Genomic DNA, 25,819 nt, shown 5'->3' with positions numbered 1-25,819 from the left:
AGCCAATGGGAACTGGCCGTCTCCTGCCCTTCCCATGATGGCGCCACCTTCCGTCACAGTTGGGTGAAAGGGAGGCGCCTTCCCTCAACTCCGCCTCCTTCCAATGACGCCGACCAATCAGGACACGCTTTCTCCCACCTCCCAAGATGGCGGAGGGTAGTTCGGCCCTACCAGCGCCGCTGCGCAGTGCATGCCGGGAGCGGCGGTGATCCTGAGGGAGCGAGGGCCGCGCAGCCCGGACTACTTCCGAGAAGCGCCTGCTTTTTAGCCTCTGCCGCCGCGGCCGCGATCGCCATGCCGGAGCTGACCGTGGAGCGAGTGGTGGTCCATCCCTTGGTGCTGCTCAGCGTCGTCGACCACTTCAACCGGTGAGGCGCTGCTGAGTCATGGGCCTCCTCTGCCCCGCGCTCTGCACATGCTCAGGGGCTATGCGCCCCAGACTCGGGGAAGGAGCCAGACTACAACCCCCACAATCCCCGCCAGGCCATGTTTTCGCGGACTGCCACTCCCAGAATCCCCCGCCAGACCAGTCCATCGTCCTTGTTCACTGCGACCCCAGAATCCCCTCGATTATGAACCATAGCCACCAGCATCCCCCGCCTGTCATTGGATTTAAGGACTACAACTCCCAAAATCCCCCAGTCAACTGATTCTCCTGTCGATCCATTGTTCTTATGGACTACATCCCCCAGACTCCCCCACAATTCATTGTTTTTATGGATATCAATTCCCAGAACCCACTGTCAATGTTTTAGGGACTGCAACTCCCAGAATCCCCCCCAGTCCATTGTTTTTCTGGACTGCGACCCCCAGAGTCCACCCAGTAGTGACCAGAGCTGCCAAAGTCCCCCACCAGCCACTGTTTTTATGGGCTTCAGTTCCCAGAATCCCCTGCCAGCCCATTGCTTTATGCGACTGTGACTCCCAGAACCCTCAGTCAATGTTTTTATGGACTGCAACTCCCCAAATCCCCCCATTATGGGATATAACTCCCAGAATCCCCCACCAGCTATTGTTTTTATGGGTTGCAAGTCCCAGAATTCCCCTCCAGACAATGCTGTTATGGATGACAACGGCTGAGCCCCCGCCGGCCATTGCTACAAACCCCTCTTGCCTCCCCTTTTAAAGGGTTCAAATGGGGGGGGGGGGGGGTCAGAATAGCTTCTCTAAAGAAGAAGCCTCCCATCCCACCAACCCTGATTCCTCTCTGCTGCCTTTTGTAACAGCCTGGCAATCTGGGCACTCGCCCCAATCCCATTCACACACAGACCCCCCCCCCCCCCAAGCGGCTGCCTTGCGCCAAGGGAGCTTGGTTCGGTTGTGGCCTCTCTTCATGGAGCGCGTCTCACCCTCCTTTCCCTCCTCTCCGTCTTGTTTTAGGATAGGAAAAGTGGGCAACCAGAAGCGAGTGGTCGGTGTCCTCTTGGGTTCCTGGCAGAAGAAGATTTTGGACGTCTCCAACAGCTTCGCAGGTAAAGGAGGATCACAGACTCCTAGAGTCAGGAGAGACCCCAAGAAGGGCCCTGATCCAGCCCAACCCCTTTATTCTGCCATGCAGGAACTCTCCATCAAAGCATCCCCATTGACAGATGGCCATCCAGCCTCTGCTTAAAGACAGCCTCCAAAGAAGGAGACTCCATCACAGTCTCCAAGGGAAAGTGTTCCACTCTTGAACAGCCCTTACTCTCTGGAAGTTCCTCCAAATGTTGAGCTGAATCTCTTTTCCTGGAGCTTGCATCCATTGCTCCGTATTCCCCATTCTCTGGAGCAGCAGAAAAGCTTGTTCCCTCCTCAATATGACATCCCTTCAGATATTTAAACAGACCATTTATATCAACTGTTAACCTTCCAGGCTAAACATACCCAGCTCCCTAAGTCTTTCCTCATAAGGAATGGGGGTTTCCAGACCTAGAAGTTCCTGCTAATGTTGAGCTGGAATCTTTATTCCTGGAGCTTGCATCCATTGTGTCCTTTTTTCTGGAGCAGCAGGAAACAAGCTTGCTCCCTCCTCAATATGGCCTCCCTTCAAGTATTTAAAGAGAGCTATCATGTCACCTCTTAACCTTCTCTTCTCCAGGATAAACATCCCCAGCTCCCTGAGTCACTCCTCATAGGGCATGATTTCCAGCCCCTTCACCATTTTCATCAAAGCGTACAATAGCAAGAGACTCCCAAGGACCATTCAAATTACTACAATGATGGCGTGCTTCCATTTGCATTGGGAGTACACTCGCCATAAAATAACAAACAACCCCTTTATTTGCAGTCCCCTTTGATGAAGATGATAAAGATGACTCCGTGTGGTTTTTGGACCACGACTACCTGGAGAACATGTACGGGATGTTCAAGAAAGTCAATGGTAAGAAGCGCTCAGCTTGCAAGAGGCATGGCAGACTTGGTTGCTGTGAAGAGCTTGATGGTGTGCTTTAAATAATTTGGCTCTAGTACCTCCTGGCTGGCTAATTATTATAGAAAGATTATCATTGGATTGAATCTGGTGATTTTTACCATTAAGGGCAGAATAGATTGTTAACTATGGCTGGTTACAGGGGGTCAACAATTCCCTGGTTGCAGCAGCTCCACTGGCTGCCAGTCTGTTTCTGGGTGCAATGCAAGGTGTTGCTGATGAACTACAAAGCTCTCTCTCTCTCAGGTCTACTTTATCTAACTGTACTTTATTTCAATGAATAAAACTAAGACCCCAGTGCTTCAAAGTGGGTTTTCCATTAAAAGATAATTCTTGGTCCTGGAGGGTCTCTTAGATATGAGCCTGTTCCAGCTTCTCTGTGTCCTCTTGACTCTTTCCCTCTCCATGTGTCTTTTCTTCTTCCTTAGCCAGAGAACGGATTGTGGGCTGGTACCACACTGGGCCTAAGCTGCACAAGAACGATATTGCTATCAATGAGCTCATGAAGAGATACTGCTCAAACTCGGTAAGGGATGCTCTTGCAACCGCAGATCCAATTACATTATTTGTGTCCATGTTTCAGAGCCATGTTTAGAAAGAGGGGCCCATTAAGCAAAGTCAGGTGGTGACATGTTCCTCCTTTTTCCCCACCAGGCAGAGTGTTGCCTGCTGCTTTGGAGCAGCAACTGGTGCTAACAGGGTTATTTCCCCTTAGGTCCTGGTAATTATCGATGTGAAGCCCAAGGACCTGGGGCTGCCCACAGAAGCATACATCTCTGTCGAAGAAGTTCATGATGTGAGTAGCAGTATCTTGGCTCCGTACACTGCACTTCCCTTCTTTCCCTTTCAGTGTCAGCCAAGTGGTCCCTTTCTTTTGGGGGGCCAGGTGAGCAGGAGGTGACACCTTCCTCTCAGGCACCAAACCTGTACAGCTTCCAGTGAGACCCTTATAGCATTACTTTGGCACCCAAGTTACCACCTGCCCTTGAGCCACTCCAACCACTACAGATGCCATATGTCTGAATTCAGACACTCCAGTAACACAGCAGACACAGTACAAGAATAATGTATTAAGCAGAAGTTCAGTATACAGTTACAGACGTTATAGTTACAAAATCTCAGGGCTTAATTTCTACTGTTACTTAACTGATCTAAATCCTACTTGACTCACTTTCCCTGTCTCTTCATAATCCTATGTTAGCCCAAGACACACTCCTTCCTTCACTGCCTTCTCTAACTCTCACCAGTGCTCTCTCATTGACTGCTCTCTCGCATTGACTGTCCTCCCCAACAGCTTTCCTAGAATCCCATTCAGATGCTCAGCAAAGCATGGACTCCTTCAGCATTCCATGATCACATCCCCTTCAAGCAGCTCACTGACCTTATTACACACACTGCACCTCACATACACAACAACATTTTTACAAAAGACCAGAACATCACACTGCTTCCCCCCCCCCCAAAAAAAAAAAAAAACCCAGAAGCTGTTAGGCATAAGCACCTTACGCAGAATTTCTGAACAGAAATTCTATTCCTCTTTCATTTGGGGCACAAGGGCCTTTTCCCACAGGTCTCTTCAGGTCCTGCTTTTGTTGAACAGCTCTCTGCTGGTTTTCTGCAGCAAATTCAATTCCCAAGGATTTGGAACCTCCCCAACACACAACTGCCCTACAAGCACACCTTTCTTGCCCAGGAGTGGATTGGCAGTGCCACGTAACACCTGTTCTCTGACCCTGACTGGTTGTTGTTCTGCTCTTGCATCCCAAAGGATGGGACACCAACTTCCAAGACCTTTGAGCATGTAACCAGTGAAATTGGAGCCGAAGAAGCCGAGGAGGTTGGCGTAGAGCATTTGCTACGGTAAAGAATTGTTTGGTCTCCCACTACTAAGCATTCTTGAGTTTCTGCTTTGCTTAATCTTTAATCCTCCAGACAAGGAAAGGAGACAGGTTCGAGTAGTTCTTTTCTTGCAGGTGAAAAATGCATTCAAGGGTTCTTTAGAGGGACAGTCATGTTAGTTTGTTGTAGCATAATAAGGATAGGGGAGGTGGGAGAAGAAAAGGATTTTTATCCAGCCAAAGAAGCTATGGTCCTTCCTTCAAGATAGTGATTTGTGTCCTAAAACACTGGGCCTGAAGAGGCTGGAGATGGAAGTGGAAAAATGCCTAACCTTGTCTTCCTGAATGTGCAAAGAAGAGTTCCATTGCTTTGTACAGCCAATGCTGACTTTTTGTATGTTTTAACTATCCTGAAAAGCCATTTTAATTTGTGACCTGCTTGGAGTCATAGTCTTAGGGGAAAGTTAGATTATAAATAAAGATGCGGATGATACCACCCCCAGCTGAGTCCTCTTTTCTCTCTCTCTCCCTGGCTTTTCCAGCGACATCAAAGACACCACCGTGGGCACGCTTTCCCAGCGTATCACAAACCAGGTCCATGGCCTGAAGGGACTGAACTCCAAGCTCCTGGACATCCGGGGCTACCTGGAGCGCGTGGCCCTGGGCAAGCTGCCCATTAACCACCAGATCATCTACCAGCTCCAGGACGTCTTCAACCTGCTGCCTGACGTCAACTTGCAGGAGTTTGTCAAGGCCTTCTACCTGAAGACCAACGACCAGATGGTGGTGGTCTACTTGGCCTCGCTCATCCGCTCCGTGGTCGCCCTCCATAACCTCATCAACAACAAGATTGCCAACAGGGATGCCGAGAAGAAGGAGGGGCAGGAGAAGGAGGAGAGCAAGAAGGAGAGGAAAGATGAGAAGGACAAGGACAAGGAGAAAGGCGAGGCCAAGAAAGAGGAGATCAAGAAGGAGAAGAAGTAGCCTAGGAGTTTGCATTTCTAAATTAAAAGTTTTGCCAACTGAACCCCGCTGCTGTTGCCGAAGGTTCTTGGTTAACCTTGGCCAGGTTAGTGTCTGGGGATAGGAAGTGAATTTGTGTCCTGTGGCATCTCTGTGTAAACGGACCCTGTGTGTCACTTGAGTCAGTCAGTAGCTCCCATTGGAAGAGATTCGTGTTGGCATCTGCCTTAGCGTGCAAGAAATGGGAGGTCCAGGCAATTGGGGCATAATGGGAGGTGCAGAAAGCCTCCAGTGGATTATTATCAGGCATAGAGTTCTCCACATCAGTCCCCCAAGGCCAGGTGAGTGTTGCAGCGGCGCTGCCATTTTGGTTCTGGGGACTAGTTAATGCCCTGCCCCTCGCCAGACTCAAGGCAGGTGGCTTCTGCTCTTCTCCTCTCTCTTGTTTGGAGGAGCAGCAAGGTGCAGAGTAGGCCAACCTGCCAGGTACTCTGTTTTCTGGGTTCCTTTTCCATGGCTCCTTTACTACTGGTCTCCCACCGCCAGGGAGCAGCAGTAAGTCTTTGCAGATGAAGGCTTTCAAAACCCGACCCTCACCTTTATTATTTTTGTGTTTTACTCAGCTTTGCTGAAGTTAATGTCAAAAACCTGCCAGGCAGCCTTCAGTAGCTCTCTGTTTTAAGTCAGGCACAGAACTCAAAGAGAGCTTCTTGAGCTGACCTGAGCTCCGTCTCCATTCAAATCCTTGCTCTTCCTGGGGCTGAGGATTTTCTAGCGCTCTGCTCTTTCTTTGGCCGGCCAGTGAAACAGGAGCTGTCCAAGGCCAATCCCCAGAGGAGAGGGGGAGAGGACTGCAAAGTGAGCCCCCACTCGCTTGCCCCTCTTAATCGCCAACAGAAAGGGCCTGTTAAGGATTGGCAGCATCCCTCTTAAGTGGCTTTGGCAAGATGTTGATGGACTCCAGAAGGGCTTTTCAGCAGGGCAGGATGCAGGGCAGCGGAGCAGAAGGAGACAGCCCAAAGCTCTTGCTGTGTCTCCGCCTATCCAAACCAAAGCCAGGTTTCATCAGAAGCCCCAGGGCTGCTACTGGCAAAGGAGAGACAGCAGCTTATCTCAAGTCCAGCTACCCATTGATGCAAGACTGAATAATGTCAGATGTTACCTCATTAATGGCCACAGGGAGCTGCCTCTGGCTAGAAGGAAACCCCATTTTATGGGGAAAAGGCAGGGTAGAAGCACAGAGCTGAAAGATACCACAAGGGCCATCCAGTCCAATCCCTTTCTGCCATGCAGGAACTCTCAGTCAAAGCATCCCTGACAGATGACCATCCAGCCTCTGTTTAAAGACCTCCAAAGAAGGAAACTCCACCACTCTCTGAGGGAGCATCTTCCACTTTCAAATAGTGCTGACTATCAGGAAGTTCCTCCTAATGTTGAGGTGGAATCTATTTTCCAGTAGCTTACATCCGTTGTTCCATGTCTTAGTCTCTGGAGCAGCAGAAAGCAAGCTTGAAATACTTAAACAGGGCTATCGTATCACCTCTTAAGGTACCCCTGCATCTTCTTCCTAGGCATCTTCTCTTTGCTGCTATGCCTGGGACAGAGCATCAGTGTGACCCAAGTCAGTCATGTAGGAGACAGAAAAGAGAGGGGGGCAATTTGGATTTGGGTGCGAGATCACTCAGGATCAGCACTCAGAGCCTGCTGGGCAGCTAGGAGCACCCATGTTTTAGTGAAACAACGTCTGTCCTGTGGTGGGGCCTCTGTGTGGCAGATCTGGCTTGGTTTTGCTAGAATTATCCACTGCATTTCCCAGGAGCTGCCCTGGATCCTGTCCAATGATTTCTCTCTTGTTGCCGTTTCCTTCTGGCGACTGCACTGCAGAGGACTCTGGCAGAAGGGAGGTTTCCTAGCCCACAGTACAGTGTTTTGAGTATTGGACTAAAACTCCAGGAGGGCAGGGTTTGGAGCCCAGCTCCCCCTTAGGACAATCCTGGCTAGGGCTGATGGATGCTGTAGTCCAGGATCTGGAGGGCAATTCCTATCTGACTTAATTGGTTGGTTGGAGATTGGACCCAGGGCCAAGTACATGAAAGTATGTGGTCTATCACTGGGCTATGGCTCTGGCTCAGGAAAGTTACTTTTTGGACTCCAGAATGCCCCCAGCCAACTATTCTAGGAGCTGTTGTCCAAAAAAAGTATTTTTTCCCCAAGTTCTGAGGCCCTCCTTGTTGCTTGCCTGACATTGGGGTTATGTGTTCAGTCCATCTGTTTGGTCTTCTCTGGCTAGCAAGCAATGTCTCCCCCAGGCTCACTTCTGTTACCTGTGGCCCCTAGAAGGCAGTCCAGTGAAAAACCCTGGCCTCTCTTCCCACTTCCTTTGTATTTGTTTTGGATTTTTAAAGAAAAGCAGTCTCCTTGTGCCAATTCCAAAATGGGCCTTGCCCTCCCTGTTGGCCCCCAGCCGCACATGTTCCAGCCACCCCACGCTGCCCCATTTCCCCATCTGGGAGATGGAGGAGCAGAAATTGTTGGTGGGGAGACCAAGAGGGCTGGAGCCGGAGGATGGCAAACCTCAGACCCAAAGAAAGCCCTTCCAAGTGATGATCACACCCGGCGCTGGTGGGGGATGGACCCACCTCTGGGGAGGGAGAGGGTGGGAAAGGAGGTTTTTGCAGGCCAAAAAAGGCCACGCAGGGCCTGGCATCCTGACTTCCCAGAGCAGCTCTCTTACAGGGGGAGGGTGCCCCCCCCCCCCCCACATCTGAAAGCAATGGGAATACAAGGCTGGCTGGCTGGCTGCCCCCGAGAACAGGGCTGTCTTCTTTTCCCGCTCAGCTCAAAGCCAAGTTTTGACCTGGGCCAAGTCAAACATGTTTTGCTGCGTCTCCTGCCAGCCCTTCCTCTGCCCACAAAGCAGCTCACTGCCTCCAGGGACAACTTGGTGCTTTAAAAAGGGGAGAGACCCCTCTTCCTTCCATCCCTTCTTCCTCTTCCTCAGCTGGCTTTTGCAAATTCTCTCGTCCCAACTTGGTGAAAAGACTCTTATCTTCTAAAATTTCACCCAAACCTTTCTTTTCCTTCCTTCCATTGTGCTCTTTGTAACACTGGGACTTCCTCCCCAAATTCTGCTCGGGAAGATCTGTCCTCATCTATCTGTCTTGATAGCTGAATGACTGTTCAGTAGGAAAACTAGTTCTCTTGCTGTTTCCCCACATCAGACGCTAGCTTCCAAATTCATGAGAACATAATCAGCTTGTGTGCCATCCCTGCTATGGCTTCCTTGGCACCAGGCTTGCTCAGTTTGGGAAGCTGGAAGGAGCAGGAGACAAGGCGGCTGAGAGCAAGATGTCCCAGGACGGCTGGAAAAGGTGGCTCTCTTGTTCCAGTGGAATGGAAACACACGTCTTCCCAGCCCTTTGCAGAAACGCACATTTCAAACAAGGAGAAAAGATTGCATTGCATTGCATTGAGTGCTGCCCCTGTCTACCTTTGTGTTTGGAAATATCTCTATTCAAAACAGTGTGAGAAGATCAGGTGAGGGAGACAAAGGTGGCCAGCCAGCTCCACACTTGGACCAGTATTTGTGCTTTGTACTTGGCTGGCTGATGTGGTTTTTAAAAGCAGGGCAATGTTATCCGCTTTTGCCAAGGGCACATTCTCTTAGCTTCCTTTTCACCAGAGCCCCAAAAGGCAGAAATCTCTACCAGAAGCCAGGCACACGCGACAAGAATTGGGCTCTTAATTCTGCATGACAGGTGTCAGGTCCGCCACCAGTCCATCCCACTGCTTCCCCGCTGGGCGCCTGAAGCACAGAGGGCAGACACAAAGCCCACAAGCAGCTGCGGATGTTTTATTGCACAAGGAATTGGTATCACTGAGGCAGGATGGTACAGTACAAAACTATCCAGGATTCCCATCAAAAGCTATTGCAATTCTTTGTATCCACAGACATTTATATACAGATTTATATATTTATATTTATATATATATATACATACACACACACTCTCTCTCTCTTTGCAGAGGCTGAGACACAGACACTCACCCCACACGCAGGGCAGGGAGACGCACACAACCTTTTGGGAGCCTGAACATTCACTTTCATTCTGGGATGTGACTCTGTACTCGCTCCCAGATACCCCACACGCAGGCACCACACAACCCTAGGATCACACTCACACACAAATCTTGGGAGTGGGATTCTTCTCGTCCTTTCAGGACACGAGGCCAGAGTTGTGGTTTCCCTGCAGCAGAGACCTCCCTCCAGCTCTGCAACTCTTTGGGTACGGACACTTCTACCAAAGCTGCCCTGTTCCTGCAAGACTCAGTGGGCACCAAGGCAGAGGGCTGGGGGGTGCAGTGGGGTGGCAGGCTCTTCCTCTACCCCTGAAGCCAGGGTCAGCTGCGCTGGGGGCAAGTGGGTACTCTTTGCTAGTTTGAACAGTTCCCTCAGAGCAGGGCCAAGTGAGGATAGCTTTCCTGGGCACACAAAAGGGTTGCAGACTGCTTGCAAGCCCCACCCAGGGTCACATTTTTGATTTTTAATTTTACTTTGGGGTTGTTTTTTCCCAAAATCAGGTGGGTCTGGAAGAAGCAAAGACCTTCCTCACTTGGCCCAGGATGAAAGGAAGAGGAGCAGAGAGGGAGGAAATCAGAAAGGACTTTGCCTTGGATTCTGGCAGTCTCTGGCCATCATCCCCAGCTCCGTTCTGCCTTATGCTGGGGAAGGAGGAGAGGTTGGGGGAAGAGATTCCCCAAAGTGCTCATTCGTTTATGCTTTGTGGTTGAAATAATGACCTGGGGGTAAGGAAGCGGGTGTCTGGGAAGGCAGCTTGCAACCACGGCCCGCTACATCCAGACACAGCAGAGGATTTGGGGGCCTGGCAAGGGGAAAAGGTGGTATGGGAACACTTGGAGGTGGGGCTCACATCTGCCCTGCCAGGTGGGCACATGTTGCAGCTGCCTCTTTGGTGTTGAGCGGTTTGACAGACTGAGATGGCAGGGAGAGCTAGGTGCTGCCCTAGACTTAGCGGAGGGGAGAGAGAACCTTCTGCCGCCTCCAGCCGTCCCAACTGCAGGATCTCTCAGCGCCTGAGCTTTGGATCTCCACAAGTCAGCCCCCAGCCATCATCCTGGTGGGAGGACTATTTTTGCTCCCCTCCCAGGAGCCCAAGGTGGTATGTTTTTCCCCAGAGGGCTTCTGGGTGCCCTTCACTCCTGCCCAAAGCCCTCCGTCTCCTCAACGGCGTAGAGGAGCTTCTCCTTCAACTGCTCATAGCTCTTGTAAGGAGGCAGGTCCAGGCGGTTGAAGCTGCCAGGGAGCAAAGGCAGACGGTCAGCACACAGCACCCCATAGCACACATTTTTGTTCCCCACATTTTGGAGAAGGACAAAAATCTTGCCTTCCCTCCACAAGCCCAGGCTTGGGACCCAACTCACCAGGTATGGCTCCGAGGCAGCCAGGTCTCCTTGCCCACCTTGTCGATACAGAACTTCTGGGGTCCGTTGCTGCCTGCCAGGGAAAGAGAGCATGGGGCCTTCAGCATGCACTCATCCACCCAACAGGACGCAAGACCACACGGATGGCAGTAGGCTGACATGTGCCATTAAGAATGCTGGTCAGCCACCCCTGGGCAACCCACAGCTGGAGGGCAACCCACAGCTGGAAGCCACCCTCCCAGTCTGCGCCCCCCACCAGCAAAGGGTGGCACAATTACCGATCAGCTCGGCAAATCCTCCCACAGGCAGGCGGCAGGTCCCCGTCACAAACTGCAGGAGACGGATCCTCTTCTCATTGTCCATCTCCTTGACCACCTGCAAACCACATGGTTGATAAGTGCGTAAGGATGGGCCACCTTCCACCACCACCACCATCTTTCTTTCTCCAAAGGATTTTTGGACAGACAGCTCCTGCAGAGTACAGCCCTGCCCTGTACAACCTCATAAAGCTCCTGGGGATCGGACGGAGTCCAATGAGAGTGAAAATCCCAGTTTGGGGACTAGCAGCTGCTTGTAAGGCATGCTGACTCTTACGGGACAGAAGCCCTTCAGCTTCTAACTAGCACCCCTCTCCTCCTGGGGGGCAGGTTAAGTGCTGCGGTTATTTGGGCAAGAGGCAAATGCTGTCTGCATATGCTCAGAAGCATTTGCTTGGCTACCACTCCAGAGGTAAAGCCCCAAGTATGGAACCCCTTTTCCAACAGGAACGCCTCCATCCTTGCTGGACACCCAAACCCCAGTAGCCAAATGATTCCCACTGTCCTTCACCCATTTTGTTCCACCCCACGCAAGGCACCTCTGCCAAGCCAGCCCAACACTGCCCTCCCTGATCCTTTTCCGTCTGACCTGCCAGAACCACTGGATCTGCTTGCTGTTCTTGGTGTAGTGCCGGTAAATGGTGTTCTTCTGCCAGTCACTCATGTCAATCTCCTGCATGCCACACAGCATGAGCTGCAAAAGGGGGGGGGGGAGTACAAAGAAGACAGGAGCTTCAATTGCCTGGACGGCCAGAGGGGAGCTCACCACCGCGGCTGGCCAGCCCACTGTGGCACCTTGGCTGACAAATTACATGTGAGGAGCCCTCCCCTCCCTCCTTCCAACTGTTATTTTCTGGCCTGGAAGGGAGGGAAAGGACAGGCCCAACACCATTGGGCCTGGCCTCAATTAAGAAGCTGAGCCCTCCCTCCAGTCCATCTGCCTTGGTCCAGGCCTCAGAGGGAGAGAAGAATGCTGGACCTGATCCCCCCACCATCACCACCATTCCCTTCTCCTTTTGTGTCATGTCTTTTTAGACTGTAACCCTGAGGGCAGGGAACGGTCTATTATCCCCTCTGTTGTAAGCTGCCCGGATCCCCAGTGATTGGGAGGCATATAAATAAATCCTATTATTATTGTTGTTGTTGTTGTTGTTGTTATTGTTGTTATTATTATCATCAACATCATCCCCAAAGAGGGTGTAAAGTCACTGTCCATGGACGAAATGGGTTAGAACAGATGCCATTGATCACACGTGCACAAAAGGGCTTGGAAATAAATCAAACCCTGGTAGTCCTGAAGAAGACAAATGGGGACTGTTAGAATTCAAATATATAGCTGCATTACTGTGGAATCAGTGTGTAGAGAGATCTTGTAGTATCTTCGAGACTAACTGAAAGAAAGAGGTTTGTAGCAGGAACTTTCAAAATCAAAAACTTCAGTCTACTTCTTCAAATGTGTGTGCCCCCATCTTAGGCCTTACAAGCCATGTCTCAGAAAGGAGTCTCCTGAAAGGCAGCAATGGATGGATGGATGGATGGATGGATGGATGGATGGAAGGAAGGAAGGAAGGAAGGAAGGAAGGAAGGAAGGAAGGAAGAAAAGAGTTCTGGCATGGATGGAGTAGGGAGTCAACTTTTTAATAAAACATAATTGACTGTATGCTTGAAGCCTGGTTTAAACTGTAAACTGTTTCTCTCTCCATAACTACTAGTAGTCAGCCGTCCACATCCATGGATTTTTTATCCATGGATTCAAGCATCCATGCCTTGAAAATATTTTTAAAATAGATAAATTCCAAAAAGCAAACCTTGATTTTGTCATTTTACTATGCTATTGAGCATCCATGGATTTTGGTATCCATGGGGTTCCTGGAGCCAAATCCCATTGGATACCAAGGGTCTAACTGTAGCTCTTACGAAAAGCAGACCTCTCTTTTTCAGAAGAGGGCATTGCCGCACTGGGGGAGAGCAGCAGTACTAAGTTGCAACTGGTTCACTGGCTGACAAAATCCAGAGGCACTGGGAACTGATTCAACCGGTCCCAAGGAGTGATGGAGTCCCTCATCAGCTGGTTGCTGCAGCACAACTCAGAGCAAATGGCAGCTTCCAGAGAGCCTCCCTCACCTCCAGCTCCTTCTCATCAAAGTATCTCAGCCACTCCAGAGGCGCCACCTCATTGAAGCCATCCAGGAAGGCCTTGGTCTGCTCCTCCACACCCCGCGTGAACCGCCAGTCTGTCAGCAGCCTGCAAGGAGGCAGAGAGCAACAAAGCAGTCATTAATCCTCAAAAGACAGTCCTCAAATGTTTCTCTCATCCTCGCTCCCATTGGCTTGGGTCCTAAGAGTCCAGAGGTTGCGCCAAAGCCACACTCCATTCCTAAGCACTGGAGTGCAGCTTTGGTGCAGCTTCCAGATTCTTAGGATGCATGCATCATTTAAATAGCATACCTCCAAAGAGACCCAAAGCAGCTTTATTTTGGCAGTCTGTAACAGGCCTTAGTCTCCTTTAGCACAGCTCAGTGAGGTTGGTCCAGGATGTCCCCCATCTGTTCCAGATGACACATTTAGACTGCTTTGACCCCACTTTAATGGCCAAGGCTCCACCCTATGGAATCCTCTGAGTTGCAATTCTGTGAGAGATCGATTGAGACCGCTCTTCTGGAGACCTCCAGGGCCTCACCATTCTGCAAATCCCAGGATTTCACCAGGATCAGTGGAATCAGAACACTGTAACTCTGGGATTTGATAGAAACCCTTATTCTGATGGAGGGAAGCTGAGCTTGTAGCACAAGTGGAGCCCAGCTTCAGAGGGGAATGCAGATCTGAGCTACAGTCAACCAATGCAGCGAGTGTACACCTGAAACCTCGTTCACACGCACACAACTCACATGATATACTCCTCCTTGTTCTCCTCGGTGACACAGATGCTCTCCCCACCCTCCTTCAGCTCATGGGTGGTCACTTTGCCCAGGATCTCCATGTCCTGAATGAAATACAGCTCCAGTCCACACTCTTCCAGGTTGTTCTCTCTGCAAAGGAGACGGGAGGAAAGGAGACATGGGTGATAAACACCTGCGTCACCACAAGGAAAGCTGGGCTTCATATGTACCTCCTGCCCTTTAGTCTGTGAAGAATCCAGCCCAGCTGGTAGCCAAACTCAAGGGAGGGGGGATCAGGGCTGGGGTGGGGGTACTGACTTGATCCAGACAATAGAGTTGTAGAACTCAGGATCGATAGACTCCAAGTCCTTGAGGGTTGGCCGCTTGTTGAGCATGCGCTTGTAGAAGGGCAAAGTGAAGCCGGTGTCGATGAACTTGCCATGATACAAAGCCTGCAGGTGAGGAGAGAAGGGGTAAGGCTGCATCAAGCTTCTGCCCCAGTGAGAGCTTTTGGTGAAAAATGCCCTGGTGGGAATGGGCCACAAAGAAAGACACGGAGGAATCCAAGTGGCCAAAGGCAGGCTGGGGAGGCTGAAGAGCCATGGCTAGTGGGAGGGGATGCTGGGCCAGCCCCATGTCTACACTGCAGTTTTCTATACCACTGTTTGTAAATATGTAGTCCATATCTCATAGATACTACAGGTTTAAAAAACTGTTCCAAATTCATCAAACTGTCAATAGCCACCTTGAGCCCTTTAGATAAATTCTTTAAGAAAATATATAAAGAATATGACAACAACAGCAAAACAACAATCTGAGCAAATAATCTGATCAGAGCAGGACAGAAAAACCTTCATTCCCAGCTTTTGTAACGGAAGTCACTAAAAAGCCTGGGGAAAATGGAACCCTCTTTATCCTGTATCCAAAGGGAACTTGCAGCACCTTTGAGACTAAGTGAGTGAAAGAAGTTGTAGCAGAAGCTTTCAGAGACTTCCATCTGAGGAAGCAGACAAAGTCTATGAAAGCAAACGCTACCACCTTCTCCTCTCAGTTGGACTCAAAGGTGCTACAAGGTCCCTTTGCATAACAAAAGTCCAGACTAACACGGCTATGTCTCTGATCTTTTTATCCCGGTGCTCAAACAATAGTAAAATTGTGGGAGGGAGCAGGCACTAGATAAAAGGGTTGCTTGTGAGAAGGGCTTTGCAGAAGAAGATCTGGATGGGTCTTCCCAGGCCACATGACAGGAGAGCAAGATAAAACCAAGAAGCGCTATTCGCATTCAAGAGCCCTAGGGGCTCTTAAGACCCCAATAGGTCCCCCAACAAGCCCCACAGAAGCAAAAGCAAGCTGCAGGCACCTCCTAAATGGCTCCAGGGCAAGCTCAGTTCCTCCAGAGCTCTGTTGCCACAGACTGGCCTCGCAGGAGCCAAGAATAATCCAGACGCTTCTGGGCTGCGTCTGGAAGAAGCCAGCTGGCGGCGGGTGAGTAACAGTCTGGGGTTTGGGTAGGAGGGAGAGAAGGAGGCAAAGGGAAGGATCTCCCCTATTCCCCAGTCTTCATACTCCAAGGGCCAAAGCAGGTAAAAACACATCCAGGACTTGGGGGCACAGAGCCACAGAGGAATGGGAAGCAGCCAGAGAGCAGGGCATCTGTGGGCTCCATCGGGGAAAAGCATCCTGAGGCGCCCACTGCTTCTCTCAGGGAAGGAAAGGCTGGAGCCAATAATGCTATCGACATTCCCTTTTCTCCACGGAGGCTGCAAAGAAGACCTGATCACACACCTTCTCTGCTAGGGAACAGATATCCAAAGTGCTGGAGATTTCATAGACAACACAGTTCCATGACACACACATTTCCCCCCCCCAAGGGCTGCCCAACTGGGCCCATATGTCTCCTGCCCCATGCGGCCTGGACCAGTTCCCTTCTCCTGGACAAAGGAGGTCTGTGTCAAAACCCAAAGGGCTGCAGCAGAACTGCCTCAGCTGCAAAATGAGTCTGAAGTTTCAGAAAATGGAAAATAATGTCATTTTCCTCAAAAACTCTTATTTCCTCTTCTGCCGGGGGGGGGGGGGGGGGGGGCTGGATTATTCCTTTCTGAGTTTTCAGAATGCCTGAATAGGCATGATCACCATCCCAGCACCTTCGCCTACTGGTGTCCCCAGTTTTTAGAGGCTTGGTGTGTATCTTCTGTGTGCTTGTGCCCAACCATGGTTAAAAGTCCCTCGTCTTCCAAGGGAAAACCGTCCCACAACTGAACGAAGTAACTTGGTGCTAAGTCAGTCAAGGGTTAGAAGCAGGGGACCGACAGCCATGAGAGGCAGGTGGCACCATCTGTGGGGATTCCCCAGAACCCTCAGTTTTTGAAGACAACTTTCACACTGTAAGCAGCATCCAAGGGGCCACAGGTGGAGAGTGAACCACAACCACTCCACCACTGAGGCTGTGCCCCCCATTTCTGCCCCCCAGCTCACCATAGCAATGAACCGGCCAATGAAGCGGAAGTAGGTCAGATGGTCAGGGTTGATGGACGAAGCCGGGTTAATCTGGAGGCAGTAGTTGTTTTTGCCAGCATATTCGAACAGGCAGTACATGGGATTCAGCACCTCATGGGAGAGGAGGAAGAACCACTCGCTATGGGGGGAAGGACGAGAGAGAAGGGAGGCTAGCGAGACCCTCCTGACCTGTATGATCAGCCCCCGCAGCCCACTCCATGCCACTGACTCCCTCCTTGGCCACGCAGTTGGCTCACATCTTGCAGAAAGGTGGGTACACATCCCTTGCACAATGCCCCATTTGTACTCTCCTGGACCTGTCGCTGCTCTGGCGCAGAGAGCCCGGCATCCCGTCCGTGGTTCTACCCTGTGGTAGAACAGCATGACGTAACCTACCATAGGGTAAAACCACTGGAAGGACACAGAGAAAGAAGTGCCCGAAAGGCCAGGGCCGAGAGCAGACACCGTGTGGGATGGAAGAAGAGCCAGGTTGGAGTGCGTTGGTCTGGAAACTCCTCCGCAGAGACCCCAAAGGCCTCCCCTCAAGTCTGCAGAGCGAGCGAGGCCTGACCCCCAGTCCTCTTCTTGGAGGTCCATCCATACTCATCCCCACTCCCGGCTGTTTTAGTACCTTTTCCCTCGGATGGAACGAAGTCTCATGCACCTCAGAGAACACAAGGGCCCAAAGAGGAGGAAATGGTGTCCTGTGTTTGACATACACACTCCAACCATGTCCCAGGTGACTCACCGGGCAATGCCACCATAGTCGAGCCCCTCTTCCCCACGCATGATGATGTACAGCCGCCGACGGAGATCGTAGGGCTTCATGTTCATGATCTGGGGATAGAGGAAGAGGAGAGGGTGATAGTAGGGAAAGGGGATAGTGGAGAAAGAGGCATTTGGCACTAGGGAAAAATGAAGGGCACGACTTACCAACCTGCCTCTTTCACCACCTGCAACAGCCCCCAAAGGGGGACTCACCTGCTGGAAGGAATCTTCAAAGAGCGTTTGCCGTGAGACACTGATCTTGACATGGCTGGGCAGCGCATTCGACTGCAAAGGGAAGCAGAGAGGTTCAGATGTGCCCCATTGCCAACACAATCCCCCCCCCCCAGTCGACCCCAATTCTTTGGGGCACTTCTCTGATCCTCTTCCCCAAGGCAGGCAAGATGGAGGGAGACTCACATGGCAGAGGAAACGAAACTGGTGAAACTTCCAGCGGAAACTGCGGTCATAGGCGCCAGGGGAGCCCCCTTGTTTGCTCCTGAAAAAAGGAAGAAAGGCACCCTCAGCTGGGTTACACCTGGGGCAGGTAGCCTGTTTTCTGCCCCCAGGGGGTCGCACACTGCAGAGGGTCACCCGTTGTCCCCATTTGTTTGTTTGTTAATATATTTATACCCTGCCCTACAGGCAAGAAGTTCAAGGCAGCTAACAAAAAGTTCTATTGAGGACAATGAACAACAATAACAATCCTTTTCAAAGGCTAAAACTATATTAAATGATTTGTCTTGCAAAAACTGGTTGAAACCCTGTCAAAGGCTGCTGCCCCATATCACATGCACACACGCTGGGTAAAGTCATTGAAAACCCAAGGGCTTCAGTAAGCAGCCATGTTTTGACTTGGTGCCAGAATAATACCGGTATCAGCCCCAATCAGGCCTGTACAAGAATGGCACACAGGGGTCCTCTTTCCCTCCACATCCCAACCCAGCTTTCAGCTTGGGGCCCTTAGCAGAGCTTGGAAACGTTGTTCTTTGTTTGGACTACAGCTCCCAAAATCTCCTAGCCGGCTTGCCCAGTGGCCATGCTACCTAGAGGATACTGAGAGTCACAGTCCAAAAAGGTCACCCTTCCCAGATCTGACAGAACCATAGGAACCCAGGGGAAGCCATGCCTTAGGCCTCCAAGGGACACATGGGACATAGGGTCACTGTTAGGCAACCTGTTGCCCAACACTGTTGCCTGACAGTGACCCTATGCCCAGAGGCAGCCAAGTCTCAAAAGAGCCAGATGGGGCAAAAGAGAGGAGCCATTCACATCCCACAAACAGCCAAGTGACATGAAACCTCTCCTGCCAATCATGTCCTAACACCTGTGACCCCACTGCCCTCAGTGCAAGGGATGTGCGGGAACTGTCCACATAGCAGAAACCCAGAGTTTGGAAACTTTCCTTTATGGGGACCCCAAAAAGCCCTGCTTATATCCCTGCCCCCAAAAGCTCCTCTACACCCACCAGGCACCATTTCAAACACACACTGTCAATAAATCCTCAGGGATGTCACTGAAGGCACCTCACAATACCACACCATCAGAAATCCCTTTGTGGAAGGGACTTACCCTGATTCGAACCCAGGGCGGGGGTCTTTGAAAGTGGTGGTGCGGGTGTTGTGGTCCACAAAGTAGCGCACCCGTTCGTTCGTATATTTCATCTCCCAGCCGGGGGGCAGCGCCGGCTCCTGGATCATCCTGCCCAGAGAGAAGGAAGAACTGTCAATTAACACACTGGGTTCCCTCACCCAGCCAGCCCTACAACAAGGTAGAAGGCAGCAGGTGGGAGAGATGGCCACAAGACCCTCATGCTTGCAAAATGCCATTTTCTCCTGTATTTGGGTCCTGAGGGATAGGAAGAACCAAAGGGCAGGGGCACTTTGGTAGCCCAGGGTCCTGGTGCCATCCCTGCAAGGCCTGTTCTGTAGGACTGGACCTGAGGAACCTAGGATGAATTTGAAGGGAAGCCTCCCCTAATCCCAGGATGGCTGGGCCTTCTCCTCCACTGAGAGACCCATGGTTGTCTGGGGGTCTTGAGGAAGGTTGTCTGAGGGTCTTGAGGGGTCTAGACCCTGCCCAAAATGCATGTGGCTGCCAAAGTGGCTTGGTGTTTTCAGCCAAAGTGGTATCTCAAAAGAAGGTTTCTTCTCTTACCCCTGTGTGCGGGGGTCCTCCCATTGCGTGGTGCGAGTGTTGTGGTTCACATAGTAGACGCGACCGTTGTCCTGTCTCTTTTCTGCAAAGGGAGAGAAGGAAAGGGACAGTCCATCTCAAAGCCCCTCATCACTACTGGACTGAGGCCCTGAGAGAGCTGCTCCAGCCTGGATCTCTTGTGCAAGGGCACAAGAGCATCGTGGTCCACACTTCCGGTGCAAGGGACACAGGCACACACCCAAAGCTACAACAACAACGACAATGACAACCTCACTTCCTGACATTGGAGCAGTGCTTCTGTGAGTTTCTGAGGTCACACGGAGGCCCAAAGCTTGGAAAAGTTCCTTTTTGGAGGTACCACAACTCCCAGAATCCACCAGCAGGCCTTCTCCTACCTGTATGAGCAAAATGGTCTGAGTGTTCTGGATTGCCCTGACACCACCCAAAACCCTTTGCCCAGAACTGCCAGGATGCTTTCCTCCTTTGGAAACACAACCCTCCTACATCCCTGTCAGAGGTGGTCAGGCCTGGAGCTCTTCCTTGCCAGTCCGGCTTAGCCACCTGGGCTGTGGGACTGGGTGTTAAGCAATACCCCAAAACCCTCTGGCAGGTCCTTTTGGGCTGGAGCAAAAACCTAAAATGCCTCACACCATGCCCTAAGACTTTTTGTCTTCTCCTAAAAGTATACTCACATTATTCTTCCCTCTCTACCAGTACTCAAGGGAGTACTATGGGACCCAGAGACCCACAAGAAATAGCTGGAGCCCTCCCTTGATGGACCCAGAGTGACCAAGTGCTGTGAGCCCCCTCCCCATCTCTCCTCCAAAAAGGGGGAAAATGGGTGGATCATTAAGAAGGTTCTGCACCACCTTCTTGCTCTTTCCCACTCACTCCCAGACACAGACAGCCTCTGAGGTCCCGCTGGTCCTAGGTTCTCTGCAGATGGAGGAGGATGGATCTCAGAATGGAAGATGTCTCTTCCCTGCCCACTGGCTGGGCATCGCCAAGGTCTAGTGGAGGGAGAAAGACCCTTTCTCAGGCAAAGAAAAGACCCCTGCAGCCCAGGAGGATGCTGGCTTTAAAGAGCTCTTGGATGGAGCTGCCTACCCTGTGTCCGGCCAGTCCTGACCCCTTGCCTCCCTCATCCCTCCATTTGCCTGACCCACTCCATGTACATGTGTGTTGCTCTTGCAAGGGGCAAGTGGGTCTTTGGTCCCCAAATGTGTCCATGTATGAGGATTGATGGGAAGAAGAAGAGACCTCCCAGGTTTTAGATTTTCAGCCTTCCATCCTCCCCAAGGATTGCCCCATGGCATCCTGCCCTCCTTTCTCTCAGCCCCTTTGTGCTCTCTGCCATGCCCTCCACCATCCCTAGCACCAATGATGCACAGGTGAGCAGGAGTAATCCCTGCTGATCTCTGCCAACTGCCCTGAGCTTCTGAACTCCTTTGCAAAATGTGGTAGAGGGGCAGTAAAGGGAGACAGACAGGCTGTTCACACTCCACTTATTTCACTCCAGCAGGACCAGCATCCAAGAGGGAGCAAGAAAACACGCACACACACAAGCACACAGGGACATCCATGCTAGGTCTGTGTGGACCCCTCAATGAGGCCCAACCACAAGGGATGCTTTGCTAGCTTCTTCTGTGCTCCCGCTACAAGCGCATCCCATCGCCCAGCCTGCATGTCTGACTCCAAACTCCTACGACATCCCTCTTGTGGGTTTTTTGGTGCCACCAATTACGCCACCCCCATCCAGCTAAGCCCCCCTCTTCCAGCCCAGCATGCAGCCTAAGTCCCCCCAGAAGAAAGGCAGGCTGCAAAGCCCAACCACACAGTCAACTTCTATTTGACTTCCTTCCTCCGTCCCAACTGTCACTCTAGCCCTTGTGTGTGTCAGAGGAGCAGAAAAGATGAGGAGAAGTGCCAGAAAGAAACCTCATTCCCATCGCCCCATCTGGGCTTGCAGGGACAGGAATGCAAGCATGGTTGCCCACAAGCCAGGATGTGAACTCAGGACTCCATGGGAGATAGTTTTGTAAGTACAAGGCTCTTCCTTGTGCTTCCTTTCATGGAGTAAATGGGAGAAGCCCAAAGAAGTGAATTATCCCATGGGCATAGAATACACACACACAGAGTGGGCCATTGGTATCTGCTGACATTTGGATCCAGTGGCCCCCACAAAAAACCCATGGATGCTCAAGTCCCATTAAATACAATGTCATAGTAAAATGGTGTCCCTTATATAAAAATGGCAAAATCAAGGCTTGCTTTTTGGAATTTACATATTTTTACATTTTTTCAAGCCGTGGATGCTTGAATCCCTGGATAAATAATCCATGGATATGGAGGGCTGACTGTACACACACACACACACACACACACACACACACAACACACAACACACCAAGCTCCCCATAGAAGTAAAAGAAGTGAGTACTTACCCCATCCGGGAGGAAGGGGGCCGAGGGGGTCATTGTCAGCTGGGGTGCCCGAGGACTAGAGGGGGCAAAACAGACACCATGCTGGTTTAGGTGAGAGAGACTAAGAGGGATGAGGAGGTGGTAAGTACCACAGAGTGGGCGCCAGCTGCACCACTGTCCTGCCCCTTGTGCCCACCCCCCACCCCGCAAAAAAAAGCATGCCAGCTAACATCTCAAGGGGATGACAGCGCAAGGATGGTCTGGGATGGCTGCAAAGGCAAAGGAGGGGCAGTGGAGGAGGCAGAGGTGGCCGGAGAAGCCTGTCTGCTCAAGCCCAGTGGCCAGCTCCGAGGGAAGGCAAGGCAGCTGCTTACTGTGCTGCAGCCGCCAAGGCAACTGAGAGTCCCAGCCAGGGTCCCACCTCCAACTTCTCCTCCTCCTCCCCCTCCAAGAACCACAGGCCAGAAGGAAGGGGGGAAATCATTGCAGGCCTTTCCAATGAAATCATTCCCACAAGCCCTGTCCACGCCCAGCGCTTCCTGGCTCAGCCTGCGGGCTGCCTCTGCCTCCTCTGCCCTTCTGCCCCCCCAACACCCCACATTTTCACAGTGGGCCGTGAAACACCCACCCAGCAGCCCTCCAGCCCCATGCAAGAGGCTCTCCCTGGCTGGCTGAGACTGAGGGAACATTCATGCCAGACAGACAGGCGTTTCCCCTCCCCAGCCCCACACACACACCCCAAGCACACACCGGCCGGGCCCCATACAAAGCACCTTTATCCGACTTCCAGGCAAGGTTGGGGGAATAGGGGTTTAGAGCCCTGATGGGCCCAGCTGGGGAGGGGGAGACAGCAGGAACAAGAGAGGGGTTTAGATGGTCCCCCTTCCCTCCCTGGCTCTCCTGGAAAAAGTAGGCTGGATGGAGCCACCAGATGGGACCCAGGAGGCCAAAGGCTCCTTAAACTTTCTGGTTTTTTAAAAAAGGGTACCATTGTCCTAAGAAGGCCTGTTCTTGCCACCACTCAGCTTGGATAAAGCCACCACATGGGACCCAGGACGCCAAAGTCCCCTGCCAAAAGCTCCTTAAACTTTGTTTTGTTCTTTTTTTAGAAGGGTATCACTGTCCCAAGAAAGACTGTTCTTGTCACCTCTCTCGGCTGGAGAGCAAAGAAGGAAAACATAGGATGCTGTTCTCAATCAGGGCTGGATCCTGCATTGAAGCAAGAGGGAGGCCACTGGCTAATTTGTGACACTTTTTCCCACCTGGAAGGTTGGGTTGCTCTCCAGCGCGGAGAAGCCCATTCGTCTCCTCATGGTGCCATGCAGGCAGATGTACATGGCAGATGTGGGGCCTGCCACAGACATCCTCCCAACCAATAAGGGCCAACAGAACTTCCCTAAGCCACACAAGAGGCCCAACTGGCCTCCACAGTGACAGCTCATCAGAGAGACGTGGTCCTCTTGGCTCCCAGGGTGAGGGGATGAAAGGCCCACTAGGCTAATGGGTTGAGGGCCACCGAAGAGGGAACAAAACACATCCAAAATTACAAGAGCAGGGAAAGGGTTCTTGGAGTGGTTCTTGAAGTGCCAGTGGTCCTGCACAGTGCCAGCGGTAATGCCCCTCAAGAATCTCCAGAAACACTGAGGCGCAAGACTTCTATCTCCAACAGGAAATGAGACAGTCGTAACAGAGCCAAAAGGGGGAAGGACACCCCAAAAGAGGTCTCTGCCCAGGCTGCCCAGATACTGATGATGGAAGCAGGAATCTTGGTTTGGGAAGGAGAGGTTTCCTAGGGGATTCCATTTGGGGAGGCATCCTGCTGCGTTCCTCAAGAGAAGAAACCAGTCTGTGGGGCTTTGGGGGGGAGGGGTTGTGGTACCACTTTCTTGGGTATCCCCAGCAGAGGAAGGAGGGTCCTCCCACCTGATAGAGGAAGCGCTGGCTGAACTGCTGCATGGCGCCATGGAGCTGGTTGCGCTGGCTCTGCCACTGCTCATAGTTGCGCACGTACTCAGCCGTGGGGCGCTGCCATGTGGTGGTGCGTGTGTTGTGGTCCACATAGTAGTACCGCCCACGGGGGTCCACACGCTTCTCCCAGCTGCAAAAACAAGGAAGTATCTCAGGGCAGGGGGTCCACAGGTGCTCTCTTCTCAGGTCCACCCCCAGTCAAGGAAAGGGTCCCCTGCTCCACATGCCACACCAGCAGCCCACCCCTTTTCCTGCCATTATCTATGGGGCCAGTGAGATCTGACTTTATTTGGACTACAACTTCCCAAATCCCCATTGTGGGATTTGCATATGGGAGGGAAACCACATTTCAAAGTCCATACTGCTGTCATGAATTTTACACAGGGATGCTCTTGAAAACTAACTCAGAAATATCCATTAATACAAACCACAGTAGTACCAAGGGCCAAGTGGGGCCAGATATAGGAATGTCAGTTTCACCAAGTCTTAAAACGCAACTGCACATTGCGTCAGACTGTTTCTGGGCACGATTTAACATTCTGGGCTCTCAGATTTTTTTTGGAGGCCCTTTTCCATGCTCCAATTTCTGACTTCTGGAGTGAACAAGGGGCCCTTTCTGTGGTGGCCCGTGCAGATGCCATGGTCCGGCTGTGTCTGCACTAGCCAGCCCTTGGGGGCTCAGGCCCATCCAAGAATGTGGTCATGGGAGAACCAAAGAGGGGGAGAGGGGAGAATAATTGTAATTTTGGGGTTATTTTTTTAAATTAAAATGTCATGCTGAGCAGGAAAAAGCCTGCAAGCTCTTTAAAAGGCAAATAGCTGCTCCCGGCACTTTCCAGAAGAGGCCGTTCACCCTTCTTTTGGGCCAGGAAACAGGGTGATTCTGGAGGGGTCAAAAGCCATGGATACTGCCTGAAAGCTCACATGTGGCCCCGGGGCTACATTTCACCTGTCCCTGAACGTGCCTGTGTTGTTCAATGTTCACCTTTCATTTCTGGCTTGACACTGGGGGAGGCACAGAGGAAGGCTGTGTTGCCTTGGCACATAACTTACCCTGGCGGAAGAGGTCGCTCCCAGGTGGTGGTCTTGGTGTTGTGGTCCACGTAGTACACCCTCCCATTGGGTAGCTCTCGCTGCTCCCACCTCCAAGGAAGAAAAAGAACTGATCAGGATGGTTGGATGTAGAAGAATGGCGTGTGTGTGTGTGTGTTGGTGTCCTATTTTGCAGGTTGTTGCCATAGTACAGGACCCCAGAGCTGGAAGGGACTACAACGGCCATTTTTCCAACCCCCTTGCAAAGGAAGAATATTTTTATTGCTGTTGTTTCTTATTTCCAACACTTTCCATCAGCCCACAAAGTATTTTCTGATCATTCCCTTGTAGCCAAACCAATTCACTGAGGCAGAGCCTTGCAAAGCTTGGAAAAGTTACTTGTTTGGATGACAATTCCTAGAATTCCTACTCCACCACCAGCCAAAATAAACACCCAGAAAGTTGCTTTTCCAGGCCGCAGCCAGAGCTAGTGACAGCCTCAAACTGCCTATGAACTTCATAGGTGAGCAAGGATTCATGCTATCAGGTGCTGTAAATCCCAGAACCAAGCCCTAACACCCAGCTCCCATGGCACCCTGTGGTTCCCACTCCAGCTCAATACTTCAGCCAGGTTTTTGGGGGGCTCCCTGAGAGGAGAGAACCCCAAGCGCCACCTTCATGAGGGGTGAGGACATTTCCAGAAGGCATCCATGCCTCTTTGTCCCTTCTGCTTCAGCAAGACTGAATACAGAGAAAGACTGATCAAAGGACCCCAATATTCCCCAAGAACTGCCTACATGCTCTCAGGTTTATAAGGACTGGAAAGTTTTGCTTAAAAAAACCCAAGCAAATGTAGGTCTGCGGGGTCTCGAGACCAAGTTCCATCCCAACAGAACTTACAGTAGAGATGCGGAAAACAACCACAGAGCTGCCTCTTAACCAAACTTGGAGTCTCCCACATCTGCTCCCATGCCAAGATCTGGCACAGGGAGACATCTGTCCTTTCGGCCAGCCATTCTATTTGCCCACCTCAGCTACCTCCAGGCAGGCAGGCAGGCAGGGCTTGGTAGCCTGGTAGGCAGCGGCTGAGGTAAGCTTGCCATCCGAGACAGATGCTGCCTGGGCCTTATGT

General features: G+C 51.5%; 2 protein-coding genes across 3 annotated transcripts in view; one reads left to right on the top strand and one right to left on the bottom strand.

The window, feature by feature from the left end:
• Positions 1-134: 134 nt before the first annotated feature.
• On the top strand, positions 135-5,272 carry LOC149305866 (26S proteasome non-ATPase regulatory subunit 7). The gene is made up of 7 exons (XM_089477093.1): positions 135-368; positions 1,381-1,472; positions 2,267-2,359; positions 2,836-2,933; positions 3,123-3,203; positions 4,176-4,267; positions 4,788-5,272. Exons 1-7 carry the CDS (start codon positions 295-297, stop codon positions 5,227-5,229), a joined length of 972 nt encoding a protein of 323 aa, XP_089333219.1. The 5' UTR covers positions 135-294; the 3' UTR covers positions 5,230-5,272.
• A 3,771-nt stretch (positions 5,273-9,043) lies between these two features.
• The window catches only part of WWP2 (WW domain containing E3 ubiquitin protein ligase 2), a 35,597-nt gene continuing 18,821 nt past the window's right edge, over positions 9,044-25,819 (bottom strand). For both annotated transcript variants that reach the window (XM_089477089.1, XM_089477088.1), the window contains exons 9-24: positions 24,709-24,798; positions 23,611-23,785; positions 21,709-21,763; positions 19,265-19,346; positions 18,680-18,808; positions 17,528-17,606; positions 17,324-17,395; positions 17,091-17,179; positions 16,322-16,481; positions 14,165-14,298; positions 13,856-13,996; positions 13,092-13,212; positions 11,557-11,661; positions 10,929-11,025; positions 10,651-10,723; positions 9,044-10,522 (exon numbers count right to left, since the gene is read on the bottom strand). In XM_089477089.1, coding sequence (XP_089333215.1) covers positions 10,423-10,522; positions 10,651-10,723; positions 10,929-11,025; positions 11,557-11,661; positions 13,092-13,212; positions 13,856-13,996; positions 14,165-14,298; positions 16,322-16,481; positions 17,091-17,179; positions 17,324-17,395; positions 17,528-17,606; positions 18,680-18,808; positions 19,265-19,346; positions 21,709-21,763; positions 23,611-23,785; positions 24,709-24,798 — 1,702 coding nt within the window. In that variant the 3' untranslated portion in view covers positions 9,044-10,422. The remainder of the gene's footprint in view (positions 10,523-10,650; positions 10,724-10,928; positions 11,026-11,556; positions 11,662-13,091; positions 13,213-13,855; positions 13,997-14,164; positions 14,299-16,321; positions 16,482-17,090; positions 17,180-17,323; positions 17,396-17,527; positions 17,607-18,679; positions 18,809-19,264; positions 19,347-21,708; positions 21,764-23,610; positions 23,786-24,708; positions 24,799-25,819) is intronic.

The sequence above is a fragment of the Sceloporus occidentalis genome, unplaced genomic scaffold (genome assembly GCF_023333645.1).
Source record: "Sceloporus occidentalis isolate IW3139 unplaced genomic scaffold, rSceOcc1.0.p SCAF_10, whole genome shotgun sequence".
Classification (NCBI taxonomy): Eukaryota; Metazoa; Chordata; class Lepidosauria; order Squamata; family Phrynosomatidae; genus Sceloporus; species Sceloporus occidentalis.
This window is presented reverse-complemented; position numbering and strand designations above follow the sequence as displayed.

Coding starts and splice junctions, on each gene's coding strand:
- LOC149305866 (XM_089477093.1), top strand. CDS start 295: ATGCCGGAGCTGACCGTGGAGCGAGTGGTGGTCCATCCCTTGGTGCTG. Junction 369..1,380: donor GTCGTCGACCACTTCAACCG/GTGAGGCGCTGC, acceptor GTCTTGTTTTAG/GATAGGAAAAGTGGGCAACC. Junction 2,934..3,122: donor AGAGATACTGCTCAAACTCG/GTAAGGGATGCT, acceptor ATTTCCCCTTAG/GTCCTGGTAATTATCGATGT.